Source organism: Anser brachyrhynchus, assembly GCF_964034855.1.
Source record: "Anser brachyrhynchus genome assembly, chromosome: 22".
Classification (NCBI taxonomy): Eukaryota; Metazoa; Chordata; class Aves; order Anseriformes; family Anatidae; genus Anser; species Anser brachyrhynchus.
This window is the reverse complement of record NC_137715.1, coordinates 5015921-5033782: the sequence shown is the minus strand read 5'-3', so window position 1 is coordinate 5033782 and position 17862 is coordinate 5015921. Positions and strand designations below refer to the sequence as shown.

At 43.4% G+C, this 17862-nt stretch overlaps 1 protein-coding gene across 2 annotated transcripts in view; it reads left to right on the top strand.

The window, feature by feature from the left end:
- The window catches only part of MAP3K3 (mitogen-activated protein kinase kinase kinase 3), a 39856-nt gene extending 22602 nt beyond the window's left edge, over positions 1 to 17254 (top strand). Inside the window, exons 8-17 of one of the 2 annotated variants that reach the window (XM_080564758.1) lie at positions 2517 to 2650; positions 3313 to 3386; positions 5076 to 5143; positions 5398 to 5490; positions 6310 to 6501; positions 8366 to 8514; positions 10357 to 10488; positions 11354 to 11483; positions 13115 to 13292; positions 15693 to 17254. In XM_080564758.1, the coding sequence (XP_080420884.1) occupies positions 2517 to 2650; positions 3313 to 3386; positions 5076 to 5143; positions 5398 to 5490; positions 6310 to 6501; positions 8366 to 8514; positions 10357 to 10488; positions 11354 to 11483; positions 13115 to 13292; positions 15693 to 15921 (1379 nt within the window). In that variant the 3' untranslated portion in view covers positions 15922 to 17254. The remainder of the gene's footprint in view (positions 1 to 2516; positions 2651 to 3312; positions 3387 to 5075; positions 5144 to 5397; positions 5491 to 6309; positions 6502 to 8365; positions 8515 to 10356; positions 10489 to 11353; positions 11484 to 13114; positions 13293 to 15692) is intronic. The other variant, XM_080564759.1, reaches the window with a different exon arrangement.
- The last annotated feature ends 608 nt before the right edge of the window (positions 17255 to 17862 follow it).

The window sequence follows — 17862 nt, the reverse complement described above, 5'->3', positions numbered from 1 at the left end:
CCCGTACTGGGGGCCCTAAACCAGAGTCAGATCCGCACTGCCTGACTGAAGCTTATTGGGAGAGGAAGCTCAGTAGAGAAGGACTTGAGAACTGGACCAGCAGTTCTCTAAATCAGACTCATCTAGCAAGTCTGCTGTATCTTTTCTAGAGTCTGCTGATCCCCTTTTATACAGTTTGCGTTTGTGAAGTAGCAAACAAAAACAAAAAAGTGCTGTAAGCTGAAGTATGTCTGGGACTGGTACAGAAAGGGTTTACCCATCCATTCTAGTTTGAAGTTAACATGCATAAAAAGAGCAGCATTCCTTGGTCCTATAAGGAAAGCAGTGATATCCACGCTTGTCTGAACACCACGTTTCTTTTTTTCAGACAGATTCGTTGCCAAAAGTATTTTATTTTAAAAAAATTTTTCTCTTTTGTTGGCATTTGATGGTATCCAAATCATGATGCCAAAGCTAACAGACTGTACCGAGTGTCTGTCATGGGTAAGCGGTACAGTAATAAGGGGCCCCTTCTGTAACCCTATTGCACAGACTCTCTCCTCTTATCCTGGCTTATGAACATTTTCTGATTAGCCTGTCATCAATCATAAAGGCATTAGTTTTATTTTCTGAATATGTCAAAGTTTCAGGCTGCTACCTTATTAAGAGGTCCAGAAGGATTCCAGTTTTTCAGGAGGTCTGATAGTGAGCTGGCAATAGCTTAGCATTAAATCTGCTCCCTCTTCCTCCTCTTTTCCTATCTTTGATTTTGGAAACAGAGCGTACCCTTGTTAGCTAGCATTTCAGGCACAGAAACTTCCCTGTTCATAACACATCGTGAGATGGAAGTCGAAAGCAGCGTAGAACAGAAGTTGTTTGCAGGAGATACGTCCGTGTAGTTCCTGTCTTCTGAAATGGCCAGGCCTCGAGCCCGCTGTCACCAATTCAGAGGAAGTAAAGATAAGTTTTATTTAAAAAAAAAAAAGAGAGAAAAAAAAAGTTGCTAAGCATTCTGGCAGCACTTGTGTTTTTTCCACTCACTTCCTTTGATATGCATTGATTTAGTGCCGACTTCCTTTTCCTGCCCAGCGCTGGTGGCCTTTCCACAATAGCGGCTGGGCTGCTGCCAGCAGGACTCGGGCTGCCTTCGGCCAGCCGTGGTGGCATTGTCTCGGAAAGAGTGAAAGTGTGCTCCCCTGACTCACTCGGTGCAGCCACAAAGCACACTCGCTTGTTTATCCCTGCTGCAGTTGGCTCGTGCCATCACGTGAGCTCCGCAGAGCTGCTTGGAAAATCAGGTAGTAGCTCTCAGCAAATTTTTTTGCATGCAGTCCACCTCCCCACCGCCTGCTCTAAACCATGCCAGTGGAGGGTTTTTTTTCCGCTCCGCAGCCCTCTGAAAGGTGTACATGCTGGTTTTCGGCTAGCTTCTGCCAATGTTTGCCTTCACTCTTTATTACAATAATTTCTGTAGAAAATATTTTCCTTGGGAGAGAATTTGCTGATCTTTACCCATCTTTCATAGCACCTGAGTACACACAGTTAATTAAAGACAGTGTTGTGAAGAGCACAGCTTGAGAGCTGATCTTAAAACCCTGTCTCTGACTTCATGGGTGACCTTGAGCAGATCGGCTGGACCACAGCATTTCTTGGAGCTCACGGATTAACTTGGTGGGAGCTGCAGGTGGATAGGTCACTGCAGAAAAGGATTTTATTCCTTCCTGTTTCTCAAGTATCATCTTTGAGATCAGCAAAGAAAAAGCAAATCACAAGGGTTGAGCTTTTCTAAGTGGCGCAACAGAAACTCCTTAGGCAGTACCATAACAGATGAGTAAAATGTTTTTCTCATTTTTCTTCTTTTGGCCCCTAAACATACACACTCTGGCCACTTACCTGTCTCATAAATGAAAATTGCAGAATTGACCTCCATGTGTTTTTGCCCAAGCTAACCATACAACTTCAATTTCACACAGCAGAACAAATCTGGGGGTTGTTCACAGAGTTACCAGTCTTCCCGCTGAATACTAAAAATTGTTCAGTATCGGTACGATCAGCTGATGATAACTAGCAGGGGTAGTGTTCGCACTCAAGGTAGATGACACGGATTGAGGCAAAGTTACAGCCAAGGCAAAAGATTGGTTGCTCTGACCAGAGTTTTGTCTAGTGATTAGCAGTGTAGTCAAGTTCGTGCCCCTGTTAGAAAGCCAGGAATTCCTGAAGTCCTCTGCCTTCCCCAAGATAACAAAGTTATGCTCAGAGGATTGAGCAGAAGAGGTTAGAGACAGGTGACATCTCCTTTAGGAGCTTTGCCAGCAATTTTCTTGTAGCAGCTTAAATGGAGGCACAGGTGCTCACTCAACAATTTGCTTTTTTACATCGCACCTCCTGGTTCCACTCCAGGCTATAAGGCTTACTCCAGCGTTGCTGTGATCATAGAGGTCTAACGTTAGAGGTGAATATTCGGATTTTGTGTGCGTGCACATGCAGTCTCGTTTCAGTAAGCGTCAGTCTCAAAGATGTCCTTCTCTCTGGCTCAGGTTCCCAGAACACAGGCCGAAGTTCACCACCCCCTGGGTACGTTCCAGAGAGGCAGCAGCGCATTGCTCGGCAGGGTTCCTACACCAGCATCAATAGCGAAGGCGAATTCATCCCGGAAACCAATGAACAGTGTGTGAGTATGAACATCAGGGTAACGAAAAGGAAGTCCAGCAGTTAAGGAATTTGCTGCTGCTGTCTGGGCCCTCTCTTTCACTCCAGAACAATCAGTAGTTGTAGCTGTGTTAGCAGCTACTAGTGTTGCCTTCTTCATTTAAGCCATGCTTCAAACCTCAGTGCCTTTGTTGGGCTGCCAGAAGCTGTTGCCGTGCATATTGGGCACTGTCTCTCCACCTCCGAATGAACCCTGCAGTTCTGGTGGCATTACACGTGTATGCTCAGGTTTCCTATTGACCCTCTTGCATTTGAAACTGCGGTTTCCATTGAAAAAAGTAGGAAGTAAGGCCAAAGGGCAGCCTGCAGGTGGGGACAGCAGTGCAGTAGCACCAGCAGAAACTGTTTCTGAAATCACTTGGGATCAAACCCAGCACACTGGTTGATTTACTTTAATCATCACAGCAAAGTCCATCATCACCCAAAGCAAAGCAGTGGCTCAAATTCCGTATGTGCTTAACAGTTTATGTGGGAGATGTAGGAAAAATGTACGCTCTAAATAGCTTTAGACTCTCCTCATCCTCTGGACATCCTCCAGGCAAGCAGTAGTGGACTCGGATCCTCTTGTGCAGCCTCTTTTACGCATCAGACTGATGTTGCTGTGTGACTTCTTTTGTGTTGCAGATGCTGGACCCTTTAAGCAGTGCTGAGAACTCGGTGTCAGGAAGCTGTCAGTCCTTGGACAGGTCAGCAGACAGGTATAGGCTGGTAGGAACTTACATGCTCAAATCAAAATACCAGTTGTACTTATGCAAAAGTCTATTTTCCATCTCAGATTTTCTTGGAGAGAAATAGGAACTTATTTCCTACCTATATCCCAATATATTTCTTAGAGAGAAACAAACTGGTGCTTCAGTAGCTCTGTGTTATAAATACAAAGTTCTAAAGTGTGCCGTCTGTGTGGAGCCTGGGCTCAGAACATCTGGCTGCAGGGTATTTAAATCTTTTAGACAAGGCTCTACTTGTTCATTTAAAAAAAGAAAAAACAACAACCTATTCTAAGGTTACACAAATATATCATTACACCAGATTCCTGTGCCCTGCAAGATACTGTATTAATTCCTCAGGTAAATGGGGGGGCTATTCCTTTGGTGAATTTAGTCATAGTCTGATGGTCTAGATCTTTCTCTTCCCTTCCTTTGCTGGTGGTGGTGCCCATCTCCTGCAGGTATTAGGATCAGTGCTGCCTTTGAACATCTGAAGTGTGTGTGAGAAAGGCTGTGAATTTTTAAGTGCTTCCCATGTAAAATCAATAATGTGAAATAACCTAAAATTCATAAACTGAAATGCCCCATTTAAGGTTATGTATGGACCCTCCCAGAAAGACTATTCTTTTACAAAGACAAGTCCTTTTCTCAATTAAAGGAATCTAGAAGCTACAACATTGATTTCTTCCCCTGCAGGCTTTGATTTGGGGGAGAAGGAAGGGCGCACATGCCTTGAGGTGTCAATAGACAACTGTAGGTCCTGTTAATTTGAATAACAGCTATGGCTTCCCATATGGGCTTCAGCTTGTTTTTAAGGTTCTTCCAAGCTGGTTCCTATAGGTAGTGTAAGCTTTTAGGTTGAGCGCTTGAGGTTTGGTTTTGTGTCCATCTGCTTCTTCCACACAGTTTGAGTCACAAGCAGTTAAATTAACCTCTGTGTGTGCACACATTTGTATTTATTCATTTATTTAGTGTTTTCTTACCTGTCCTTCTCTCCCCTTGTTCCTTGCTGGTGTGGGTATCATCTGGGAAAACTTGTTCTCCTTCTACACTGGTTTAAAAATAAAAAAGTGCAGGTAACACAGCTTTGGTACAGATGAAGTTTGCGTAATCTCTTTAGAGATGTCAGAGGCCTTCCGCCAAGCAAGGAGCCGTACTTAGGCTTGCTTTGAGGAGTCCTGCTTATTGGGGAGAAATGTGAGGTATCATTGCTGCAAGCAGTGTTTGTGGTTGGGCTCGCCTGCTGCTGGTAGAGAGGAAAGGGAACAGAAGTTTTCAGGACAGGAACTCTTAAACCTCACGATGAACCTCTTAGGGCAGTGGTCCCGGTTCTCTTCTGCCCTGTGAGCAGTGTGCTACAAGCAGTGTCCTGTTTTGCTCTTCCTCTCAGCCTTGGATTTAAGCTTCCGTTTCACGTAGCTGCAGGAAGTACTAGGTTTCAAACCATGGTCTGGGGAACCACTGAATGAGTGGCACAAACTGAACAGAAAGGATGCCTGCCCGTGCTGGGAAATAGTCTGGGGCTAAGCTTGACTTTGTTTTAGCATTAAATTATTGTAGGGACACCGACTTGAGAATCACCGTTACTGATGTGCAAATATATTAGCTTGTATTTTAAAGTCCTTGTAGGTTTCTCTCCGGTAGCTAGCAAAACTTACTCTTGCCTTCTTTCTTTAATAGTCCTTCTTTTCGGAAGTCACGGATGTCGAGGGCACAAAGCTTTCCTGATAATAGACAGGAGTTCTCAGGTATGTCAGTGTCCAGTATAAAGAGTTCTTGATCCAGACATTTCTGCTGTTTGCTGGCTAGCCTCCATGTTTGCTGGGATGATAAAAATAGAGGAACTGGGGATATGTTGATTGAAAAGTGCTGAAGTTATTTATTTCTTACATCTTCATAAATATAAAAAAAAAAATAAATCTGCTGTATCAGGCAAATTCTGTCCTTAGAAAACGTGTGCTTTTTGAAGGAGCCTCACTTCTGTCTTTGTATCTACTTCCAGACCGCGAGAATCAGATCTATGACAAAGCCGGGAAAGGTGGAACCTACCCTCGGCGCTACAACGTATCCATGCAGCACAAAGACTACAATGATGGTGAGTTGTGTTCAGACCTTCATTCCAGGCTTGAAAAAGAAACTGAAGCAGTGGCAACCTCCAGGGACTGGCATAACTCTTCAGGAGCCTCGCAATACCCCGGTCCGTGCAGTTAGTGCCCAAGTTGCTGCTACTGTGCATGATGCTGCACATGATGCTTGTCCCTTTTCAAAGGGACACAAGATTTCTTTGATTACTTTGCCCTTTCTGCATATATCCAGGCTGATCTGTGAGTGGTAAGGTTGAGTGCTGGACATGTTTATTCCTACCTGAAGGATTCATCATGCTTCGCTAATTCACAATGCAAACTTGCTTCTGTGTATTTTAAAATAAGATAGCAGGGACGCAGGCACAGCTCTGCTAGGCTGGCTTTAAGGAAATTAATTTCTCCAAGTTCCATAAGAGGCGCAAATTCTCGTAATCTTTGTGTGTTTTTTATTTGCAAGTCCAGGCACGTTATTTAGAAAGTCATTCTGTCTGTGTGGTTGTTAACAAGCTTTGGAGCTTGTGCGGTAGCTTGTAAACCAAATTTTGCTCTGGAAGGCAAGTTCTGTTTAGATCTTGATAGAAGCACAACAGCTCTGAGGACGTTACAAAGTGTTCTCTCCCCTCAGCCTTGGGAGTCATCCAAAGCTGTGCTGAACTCAACATCAGCCCTACGCTGTTACATTTTTGCATATTGTCTGTTTGGTAGTAGGTTATATTTCATGGGAAAAGAACACAACATGTTTTTTCTGTCCCTTCTCTTCAGTGCTTCACTTCCAGCCATTACCTCCCAGCTGTAAGGAAGTCATTTAGAATTTTCACCATTTTCTCCAGGTCGGAGGACGTTTCCCCGGATACGGCGTCACCAAGGGAATCTTTTCACTTTGGTGCCTTCAAGTCGTTCCTTAAGCACTAATGGGGAAAACCTGGGCCTGGCATTGCAGTACCTGGACCCCCGGGGGCGCCTGCGGAGTGCTGACAGTGAAAATGCCCTCGCTGTGCAGGAGAGGAACATTCCCACTAAATGTAAGTGGTCACCTTGATGCTGGAGAAAGGCTTCCTGGGGTTACGGGCAGGAAAGGCTGTTAGAGATGAACTCCAGATCCAATTTAGACTATAGCTTGACTTTTAACAAGCCATTCCAAACCACATAATCACGTGGCTGTGTTTTGCGACCAGTCTGTCTCACCAGTGAGGTCCTTTTTTTCCCTCAGTTGAGCTGGTTCAGAAGCTGGTGATAATCTTTGGTCAAACAACAGTCCAGGAAGGCAAGTGCTGCTTATAAAGCATTTTTAGAGCTGTATAACCAGCTGTTTTCTACCGCCTCCTATTTTGGTAGTAAGGTTTAGTAAGTCATATTATAGTCCACAGTAACATGACCGTGTAAAAAGATTTTAGGAGTTTTTTGGGCTTGAAATAGTTTGGTAGTTATTAAGTAATGATACGTAGGCCTGCATTGTGAGATGGTCTTTCCTTTAGAAAGCATTGGAAATTCAGCTAAGAATTTTTTTTAAAGAAAAAAGGAAGTTGATTGGATCTAGATGATGTATAGGATTCTTAAACCAGTCAGACAAGCTTATTTTCTTGATACATTAACATTTATAGTCAGGCTTGTGGATTACAGTTATTTTACAGTTAAGGATTATTTATTTCACTTGCTTCTTAGTAGAAAGATTTACTTCTGTATTAGTAACATCCCTGAGTTGTTTTTTTGGGAACATTTTATTGCTTAAAAAAAGGGGGAAAGAAATAGAGCATCAGTCATTAATAATGAACTTCAGCGATCCCATACAGTAATTTAGGGATCAAAATAAAGACATTAAGCCAGCAGAGCAAGCAACACTAAAACACCGACTGGCAGTAAATCTGATTAAATTAGACATGGCAAAGCTAATCTCTGAGCTCTTCTGTATTTTCACACTGTCCAGATGGCTGGTTCCTGTCTGTGTTTTTACAGTTTCTTGTTAGATGCAACATAATTGGATGCATCGCACTGCATGTGTCTGGTAGTGTCCTTTTCAAAGTTAGAGTTAAAGCACTGCTCTGTGAGTAATGTGCTGTGGTATTAAGTGCAATCTGGAAAACTGGGCTCAGGCCTTTCTGGGTCAGGAGGCTGCCACTTGTACAATGAGCTGGCCAGCACAGTAGAACAATGAGAACTCGTAATTCCCTGCTGACGTAACCTCCTGCTGGGGGTGTTGGAGGTAGCTGATTTAGCTGGTTCTCATGTATATTTTTTAGAGTCTTAATCGTTCAGCAGGTGATGAAGATACCTTCACTGTTCTTACATTATGGTCCCTACCATGCAGGTTTCTAGTAGGGAATTTTTCTGCTGTAGAGATAGCCTTGCAGTAAAATCCTTCATGCAGGAGAAGGAACCCCAAAATAACTACTAGTTGGCAAAGAACTCAGAAATTGTGTCCTACGAGTTGTCCCAGAAGCTTAACAGTCATTCTTAGCTGGGTGAGATTGATTTAGCAAGGCTGATCCAGCTCTTCATCTGATGTGTGTCGTAACTACATATCGAGGGTCAGAAGGTCCTGCTTAATTGCTGCCCCATCTTTTAAGATCGTGATGTTGTAGAATCCACCCTGCTGGCAGAATGAAATTCCACCAGCCTCATTGAATAACTTAAAACTTTTCTGCAGTGTATCTTTATGAAATATTGCACAGTTTCCTTTTGATGGGATGCTGTGGCCTGGGAGTCTGGATGGCTGAATTCTGTTCAGAGTTCTGCCACTAACTGATACTCAGAGAGTCCCTTTCACGTCTGTTTCTTCATCTGCAAAATACCTGCTTCGGTCTTACTATGATAGGAATTGATTTCTGAAAAGCTCACCATTATATTTAAATAGCACAGCCAAAAAGGAGAATTATTGCTGTTTTTTAGCTCCGAGTGCTCCAATAAACTGGCGACGAGGAAAACTGCTGGGCCAGGGTGCCTTTGGCCGTGTGTATTTGTGCTACGATGTGGACACGGGCAGAGAGCTCGCAGCTAAGCAGGTCCAGTTTGACCCAGAGAGTCCTGAAACGAGCAAGGTAATTGTCTTTGCAGCTACTAAACTTTGATTTTGAGATCCTGTAATTTGCCTGTATCTGTCTGTCCTCGAAAGCTGGCATCATTAGTTTGTACTAGGGTTTCAAATCATGTGGAGAGGAATAGGAGTCATTTAAAAATTGCTTTTCCGTATTACTAACTTCAGTCTGAAACTAAAATCCATTTTCTGGCTTCATTTTTGGCTGTCTGTTCTGAGCTTTTTGGTTTGTTGCCAGGTTACTTGAGGAATACTAGACTGCCCTGTGTTCCTGGTTAGACACGGATGTGAGTGAAACTAGACCCAGAAAGAGCAGGACTTTTTTTTTTCTTTTTTAAATTAAGAAAAAAGGAGGAAAAAAAGCTTCATGCACTTGCAAAACCCATTTTCTCGGCTTTTATGGCTTTCTGGGCCCTATATCGAGTGTATTAATTAATAGTTGCCTGTTTCCACTGCTGAATTCTCTTTATCCTCAAGATAGACTGAACGGTGGTGTGTAAATTAATCAAGAACTTGACAACACAGTAGAAATGGTGGCAATGGGAAGGGGTACCTTGAAACTGTACAATAGCAAATGATTCCCTCACAGTGAATGCAGATGGATTGACTGTTAGATTTTTGCTGGTATTTGAACAATGAACTGATTTCCCAATATTAAACAAATCCACTTTGAGCTGAAATAACTGATCCATGAAGATTTAATTATTCTGACTTTATGTGGAACGTTGGTGCCAAGAGCAGGCCTAACTTGGTACGTTGTAAGTTGTACCATGTCTCTGCTGTAAATTAGGCAGTAAATCTGAGCCAAGGAAGAACAGGCTGGAACAGATTTCGAAGGCACTGAAACTCCAAACCTTAAACTATCAGTTGGCCCCATTGAGCTCCTTCCTCTCGTTCCGTGCATCTCTGCAGCAGCCAGGTCCCTGCTCTCGAAGAGCTGTATCCTCTCCTCAAGTGAGAGAAGCAAATCTGGCAGCTTCCAGTGGCAGGGGCAGAGAGAGTTAAGTGGGACTAATTTGGGGGAAACCATCGTTCCTTTTTCCATAAATCCTCGTGCTCCAGTGCCTTTGATGTTCAGCCTGTTCATTCCCTGGATTCAGCAAGAAGCTGATACTTTTCCTGGGCAACAAACATCTCTGATTCAGTCTGAAACTGTTGGATAGCCTTTTTGCCTCTGCACTATGATACCCTGTTGTCTGTGGCAGGCATAAAGCAGAGAATTAGTTTCACGTGCATAGCTGCAGATTCTTTGAAGTAAATAAGAGGAAACTTTCCAAGGTTGATCCAAGTAAAATCATCAACATGAATCAGAGCAGGACTACATGAGAAAAGAAGTCGGGAACTTTTAGCTCCTGTAATCTAGATATCTAAGGGATTGGGGTTCCTGCAGAAAGATTCCTGGCCATTCTGTAGCAATGTTTTCAGACCTTTTTCGTAACTGAAATTAAAGCGCACTGCCATCAACTTAGTGCTGAGGAGTAAGGCTATTGCTGTATTGTGTGCAAATAATTCTTTCCACCAACTTAGCTGAAGCTATTGAATAAATAGGTGACAGAATCAAGGCAACAAAGGTTTTTTTTGTTTGTTTGTTTGTTTTTCTGGTACTAAATTCGTATATGATACTTCCTCTGTTCTAACATCTGCACTGCTACTACCAACTATACAGGAAGGATTGACTTGAGGCATTGGTGAATGTTTGCCTTTCCCAAGAGCTAGTTGAGCCAATGCCATGGATTAGACTGCATCAGTGTAGTAGTGGTCTCATCCTGACAGTGACAAGGATGGATTTATTAGGATGGAATATTTCCTGAAGCCAGAACCTTATTTTCTCCTTCGACATCCATAGGAAGTGAGTGCCCTGGAGTGTGAAATTCAGCTGCTGAAGAATCTCCAGCACGAGCGTATTGTTCAGTATTACGGCTGCCTACGGGATCGGGCAGAGAAGACCTTGACCATCTTCATGGAGTACATGCCAGGGGTAAGAGCTGAAACAAATTGAGATGGGTGGTTTTGTTAATCGGGACTAAACTTTTGTTTCAACTATGTAATCCGTCAAACGCTGGAACAGGCTTTCTAGTGATGCGGTTGATGCCCCCATGCCTGTCAGTGTTCAAGAGGCATTTGGATAATGCTCCTAATAATATGCTTTATCTGTTGGTTAGCCCTAAAGTGGTCTGGCAGTTGGATTTGGTGATGTTTGTAGGTCCCTTCCAACTTAACTATTGTATATTTCTATGTTGTGTCCTGTTAGGTATGTTCCCTTCTCATACTGTGTTACAGTGCCACTGCTTGCTTTTTATTCATGCCCAAATCACCTCTTTGTTTTTTTTCCTAAGGTGTCTTGTAGTTGAAATACATTCTGTTCATTCGTCACTAAAGCTAATTCTTTCCTTCAGTCTAAATTTGTTCTGCCAAAGTACTTGAAAGAGCTTGGGCCAACTTGTAAATTGGGCTAACTGAATTAGCAGAGTCATACAGTGCAGCAAATTAGCTTAAAAATGACCCTGCAAAAAGGGAAACCTTTGACCCGGATCTGTCTGCTGAACTAGTTTATTGCTTGCATTCACAGACAGTTGTATCAACACGGCTAGAGGATGGAGGAAGCGCAAAGAACCTCCTCAAGCTATTTCTGCTGTAAAGCACTGTCCTTGCTTTTCTCAAAAGGGGCTTCATAGGGCAAGAAGTTCTGAGAGCCTCACAAAAAGGCTTTAGAAGGGGCCAGAATTCATTACTTGTGCTGGTCGGGTATATAACACAGTCGCAGCTCTGGGAATTGAATGGAGACTGCAAGATTTGTGGTTTGTCATTTCTTTGCCAATCTGTTCTGTTTGTTTTTGGTGCAGGGGTCAGTGAAAGACCAGCTGAAGGCGTATGGTGCTCTCACGGAAAATGTAACCCGGAAATACACTCGCCAGATTCTCGAAGGAGTCTCGTACCTTCACAGCAACATGATTGTGCACAGGGACATAAAGGGTGAGATCAGCTGGTGATTTATATATATATGCCACGTGCTGAAGGAATTCTGGGGAAAAGAAGCCAAATGTTAAATATTCAGTATCCTGGTTGTGGCTTCTTAATGTTGCTTTGCTCAGATATCCCTTTTTGTCTTATATCCTGTCCAGGTCTTAGGGATGGAGATATTCTGGGCTGGGCAAGGGAAGTTGGGCTGTTCTCTCTACAGGACCTGGGAGCGTGGCAGTTGGTGTTTGTAGTAAGGAAGACTGGAAGCCTCTAATTCTTAGGACTACTGAGCTATAACTCCACCCCAATAAAATGAGGTTAAGTTGCCACCTGACTTTCACTGCCCCCGTAATACATGTTCATTTCCCCGTTGATTCCCTTCTAATTTCCTCTCTGACCGAAGTGCCATTTCTCTGCTGTTAAGCATACCAATTGCTGTAAGAGCTCAATGCCTGCTTTTGACAGTCCTGCTTACCTCAGGCTCTTGTGACTTCTTTCCTGCTCTGTGCAAGGAACCTTTCTGACTTTCCATATACAACTTGCGTGATCAGCCTTTAGTTGTCCTCTTCCCAATTTAACCACATGGAGCCAGGCAGTCTCCTTAAGAGTTAATGTCAACAGATGTGGCAGACACCACGCACATTTTTCTGTGCTCTAGAGGGACAGGAGCATTGCTCACTGTAAGAAAAATATCTTCTTGTTCCTGCCTATAAATCTTCATTGCCTCCCCTCCAGGGTTGGCAAAGGAAAATGAGCTGCTTATTCTTGAATAACACCTTGTGTATTGCTCGTGTGGTGCTCTTTACCAAATGATCTGCTACCGATGGATTATTCACTAATCTTCACCCATCTTCCAGACCAAACTGTTCATTTGTCCCTAGGGTGCTGGATGACCAGACTTGCTATTCCGAATTCAGCTCTTCCACTGGGGAAGTGGAGTGGTAAAGCACAGATGCATTTTACTGGGGGGCAGAAGGAGTTCACATAGGCATATACCAAATAATGGCAACAAAGGGTTCTTGAGCTTATTGCGGCTTTGGAGGAAGAATTGTTTTTGGTGTCTAAGCCTTAGCTTGTATCCACACACAAGCTATCCTCTAAGTTTGCTTTTTTTTTCCTCTGTGTTTCATGTTCAGGACCTCTGACCAAGTGAAGTGGAGATTGACTTGTTTATTGTAGGAGTTCAAAGTGGTTTAATTAGGTACATCTGTTAACCATTGCTTTCTGGTCAGCTGGGTATATTCACCAAAGTAGTATCCAAATAAAATCCTTTTCCACACAGCTATGAACTATCTAAGCCATTGGCCTAGGGGCCCTGTATAGGCTGTCTGAGCTGTTTACAGGCGCTGTTAACAATGACAGTGCTGACTCAGCTCTCATTTCCCCTCCCCCTTTGCTTCCTTGTGTTTTTCCCCTGAAGTTTTTCCCATTTGCAGCCATTAGCAGTTGGCTTGTCTACAGCCTGAAATAAAGAAATGATGTTTAGCAGGTCACCTGAGGCTTAACGGGTTGAAAGCCATACCATGAGCATGGGTATTTCTGGGTTGGATATCAGCTTCGTAGGCTGCAGATCCAACAGCTGGATTGCATGAAAACATCTGTCTCGATTCTTTTTTTTTTTTCCCCTTCTTTTTTTTGTCCAGGAGCCAATATTCTCCGTGACTCTGCTGGGAATGTGAAGCTTGGGGACTTTGGGGCCAGCAAACGGCTGCAGACAATCTGTATGTCTGGAACAGGCATCCGCTCTGTCACTGGCACACCGTACTGGATGAGCCCAGAGGTGATCAGCGGAGAGGGCTATGGAAGAAAAGCAGACGTATGGTGAGGGATCGACTTTCTGTCAAACAATTTAGAGCTTTTCTGGAGTGAGATAATAGAGATATGTATGTTATCCCTAAGATAATAGACATACACATTCTGTTATCCCTATATATCCAAATTCAGATTTAATCTGGATCAAAAGTGAGAGCAGTTAAAGGTGAACTTAAGTAGTTGGTTTGAACTTAAGACATGACCTGCTGCAGGTTGAGCTGTACAATGTCAACATAGAAGTGCCCATTTAGTGTTTCAGTAACAATTTCCATTCGTTCCTCCCTTGAACTGATAGCCAGTTCTCTAACTTTCTGGTGCGAGGTTTCCACCCTTCTTATATCCCTTATGTTGATAAGAGACCGAAGTTTGTTTGGGGAGAGTCCATTCATTTTGTTTTAAAATGAGAGGTATGCTTATAACACTGGAAACGAACAGAATTTGAGTATGTTGACAAAGCTTTAAAGGAAAGATGCCCAAACCTGGAATAACACACAAGGTACAGGTCAGATCAGAGGTGATCTGAAGCATGCATGAGTGGAAACTGTAGCCATGCTATTATTGGCATAGCCAAGAAACAGCCTCTTTCGAAAGGAAAAAGAAAATGGTCCTGTGTCAAAATGTTAGTTTTGGAGGCCTTAAAAAGGTGAGATTATAAAACCAAGCTAAATGACAGCAACAAAAGGTATGTTTGTGTCTCAGCAGTAAAGCAAGGTCTGTGCAATTTCTCATACAAGCAGCGAGTAGAAACAGAGCTGAAATTTTCTCATATGCAAAGAGTTAAGTTCTGCGTAGTCTCCCAGTTGGGATGCTTTGGGAGAGAACGGAGCACGTGCCCTTCCCCCTGGATTGCTGCAGTTGTGGATTTCCTCTTGGTGCTGACATCGGTCCATTCCCATCAAAGAGACACTGCCGTTGGCTGGGCTCCAGTTCCTACAATCCCCATCGTTATTTAGGGGGGTCAGAATTTTCCAGTGCAACCTTAGTCCCAGGGTGGATGCGTATGGCCAGGAGGCTCAAAGACGTAACAAATCTAGCCACCTGGCTTTCTGCCACTGCTGCAGGCCCCTCTCCAATTTTCTTTTTCCTAAATAGCAGAATATGTGAGCTATTTGTTATTGCTGGAGTGACTTGACATGAAAAACATTCCTGCTGTTTGCTGAATATCTTAAAGAAACCGGATCTGCTTAAACGGTATAAATCAGTCTAAACAATAATATATCCCTGCTTGCTCTTGAGCAAACCCCCAGCACTTCAGCACACATGGTTTGCATTTTCTGTACTCTCTTCGAGTAAGACTTAAATGGCTGGAAACCAGTGTAAAATTTTCACGTTGGAGTTTTAAACCTTGTCAAGAAGTCATTTCTTGCATATTCACTGGATTTAATTCCTTTCCTTCCTTGTCTTGGCAATTGTTGCAAGTCTGCCTCTGAAAATGTCTTTTCTTTGCATTTCACTTCAAAAGAAGGTGTAGTTTAAAGGTAGAAGAAACAATTTTGCTCTTTCAACGGAACAGTGTGATCAGAACACAAAACTGGATGTTTGAATTTCACTACCTTTGCTTAATCTGTGGCCTTGAGGAAGCAATCAATCCTTTTTGAACAAAAAAAGGGTCACTGCTGTACTACAGGAACCTGTGAAAGTATCGGTGTCACACTCACTTCAGAAAGGTGGCTAAGCCGTGTCTGTCCTCATAATCACGTTCTTGCCCTGAATTACCCCTCAGAGCCCCGTAACTTCACTAGTTGTTTTTCCCTAACGTATCGATGCATCTGCCCTACTGGCGTCTTAATTTGCTGCCTTCTCAGTTTGGAGCTGTTAAGATTTTAATTACTTTTTTGACTGTGGCGGATGCTTGGTGTCTTATGGAGATAGGAGCTTTCTCACGTGAATATTCTGAGGAAGTGCAATGAAAAGGGGTTTTGCCGAAATGGCTTTGTGGTGTTGACCAGCTGTGACCTTCACTGGACCTTAGCTCAAAGTCAGTTTTCTACCCTGCAACCCAGCAAGTGCATTCGAGATAGCAGCAGCAGCACCTGAATTACCACTGAGGTCCAACAACAACTTCAGGGGCATCTTGTGTGCAGCTCTTGTTTACTGAGAGTAGAATTTGGGCGAAGGAGAGCCGGACAGATGGCGCTTCGCAGTTCTCAGTGCAGCGAGAACCCCGGTGGAAACCAGCCTCCCTGTCTCAGCACTTTATTGCTAGCCTGACAGCGGTAAAAGCAGCGATGTTGGCAGATCTGGCTCAGGATCTGTGCACACATGGCGTTTGCTGAGCACAAAGCCATTTTATAGCTGTTTTCAGGGCAGAGCCGTACCTTGGTGCTGCCTGTTTGGAAGTTCTCTCTGAACACTGTGCGTTATTGTGTCAGTTGGTTCTCACTTTTTTTTTCCTGTCTGCTTTTCCAGGAGCCTCGCTTGTACTGTTGTGGAAATGCTGACAGAGAAACCACCCTGGGCAGAGTACGAAGCCATGGCAGCCATTTTCAAAATTGCCACCCAGCCAACCAACCCCCAGCTCCCTTCCCACATATCAGAACATTGCCGGGACTTTCTAAAGCAAATCTTTGTGGAAGCCAGGCACAGACCCTCTGCTGAAGAGCTGCTCAGACATCAGTTTGCACAGCTCCAGTACTGAATTACCTCCCTCGCTCGCAGCTCCTGCTGGGCTTTCGGTGCCCCGCCTGGTCTAGTTGCAACTGCCCGTCGTGGTGCTGCATCTTCAAAATGCCAACTCAGCTGTCCTAGTCCTTTGGGGAATTTATGCCAGGGAACCTAGGGTCTGCCCTTGTGCCTGATACCTTTGTTTGCTGGACTAATGTTTGTTCTACCGACAGCTGTCCGAACAGAGCTGCATTTTTGCCCTAGTTACCTTGATGTGAAGCTGTAGCTGGCTGCATGTTTTCTGCAGGCCCAAGAATGGGAATCTACGAAGTGTCTCGCCGGTTGAACCTAGAAGAAATCTGAACCAAAGTGGGAACTGGAAGAGCTACACTATTCAGAAACGTGCAATGGCTACCCAGAGCAGCTTTCTCCAAGTGGCTACTCATGTGGGTCACTGCTTTCCAGACTTCTAGGGCTTTAGAGGCATCTATAGTACATGAATCCAGCAAAAAGCCATGTGTCATTGAGCATGCGCTCACTATATTATATATTTTTCTTCTTAAGTATTCAGCATCTGAAGGTGTTCAGAAAATATTGATTCAAAAGTATGTGAATAGTGTTATTTTATAATGAAACCATGGATTTGGGGGTGGGGGTGAGGGAGGTCTTTCTAGCTAAATGTCAGGATAATCAGAAAAGTTTCAGCAGAATGCAATCACTCTAGGGTCTAGGATAAGGGCTCTCCCACTGACATTAGAAAAATCCAGAGCTTGATTTCCAAGGCTTGATCTGTCCTAGCATTAAGACAGTGTTGGTTAGCTTGTGTCCTCGTAGCCAACAAATCTGTGTCCCATGTTCATATCCCTGAGACTGTTGGGTCTAAACAAATCCCTTCTGGAAGGGAGTTGTGCAGAACAGCTTTGCGTTGTACCTATCTTTTTGGCTGGTAACTTTTTACCATCCCTTAAACCAAAGATAGTTTACCTGGCGCCCAGGAATTTACTTCAGGAAAAGCTTACAGGTTTCTTTGATGGCCTGGCCTGACGGAAAATTAAGAAAATAGGTTGCTGTTTTCTCACGGGGAGAATTTGCTGGACACTAGTTTTACTTGTGCACAGTAAGCTAGAGTCAAGCTCAACCCTTCAGCAAGTGTTTTGTTTTACAGGTGTGCAAGTGTTCATTTAAGGTTTCCATAAAATATTTTGGTCCTATTTAAATAAGCTTTTGTACAAATTAAGTCAAACAGTGAAACAAAGAGAACACTTGTAATGGTAGCATATTTGTAAAACTATCTGGCCAACAAGAGAGTTGCAAAAATCCCCAGGCAGGTACCAACAAGATCTATCCAAGTCATTCTGCATTTGAATTCGCTCTTTATAGAGCAACATCAGAGGTGTTCTGCTCTTGTATTGGAAACCATATTAATGGTCCACATGCCTCCCCTCCCCCTCCTAAAAAAAAAAAAAGAAAATCACTTTCATAATGCAGTAAAATTAACAGTTCATTTGTTCATTTTAAGTGAAAGCTCTTAGCAGGATAAGGCAAGTTTTAATGAAACCAAGCTCCTTGAGCACCCAACAAATAATATGTGAAATTAGAAGAGGGAACTAAGAAGAAGAAAAGCCCTGAAAGGCTTTAACAATCTGACGTGTTTTTTCTGTGCCAAACTCAGAGCAATGTGTAATCAGTGAAAGAAAGCTAGTGTTGGTTTCCCTTTTGGCTCTCCTGCACCACTACAAGGATGCACTGTTTAGGGTGCAGGCACTTAGGGGGATTTATTTTTTCTTTTTTTTATGAAAGCCCTTGTTTCATAATTTATTTAATTCTAGTGAGAGCACTTCTATTGATCTCTTTAAAATCTGGAACTTGACTCCAAATTGTCCAGACACATGGCCTGACTTTTGGCCTGCACTTCACTGTCGCTTGCACCAGAGGGAAGTGAGGGCGTAACACTACTATTCTGTTTTGGGGAGTC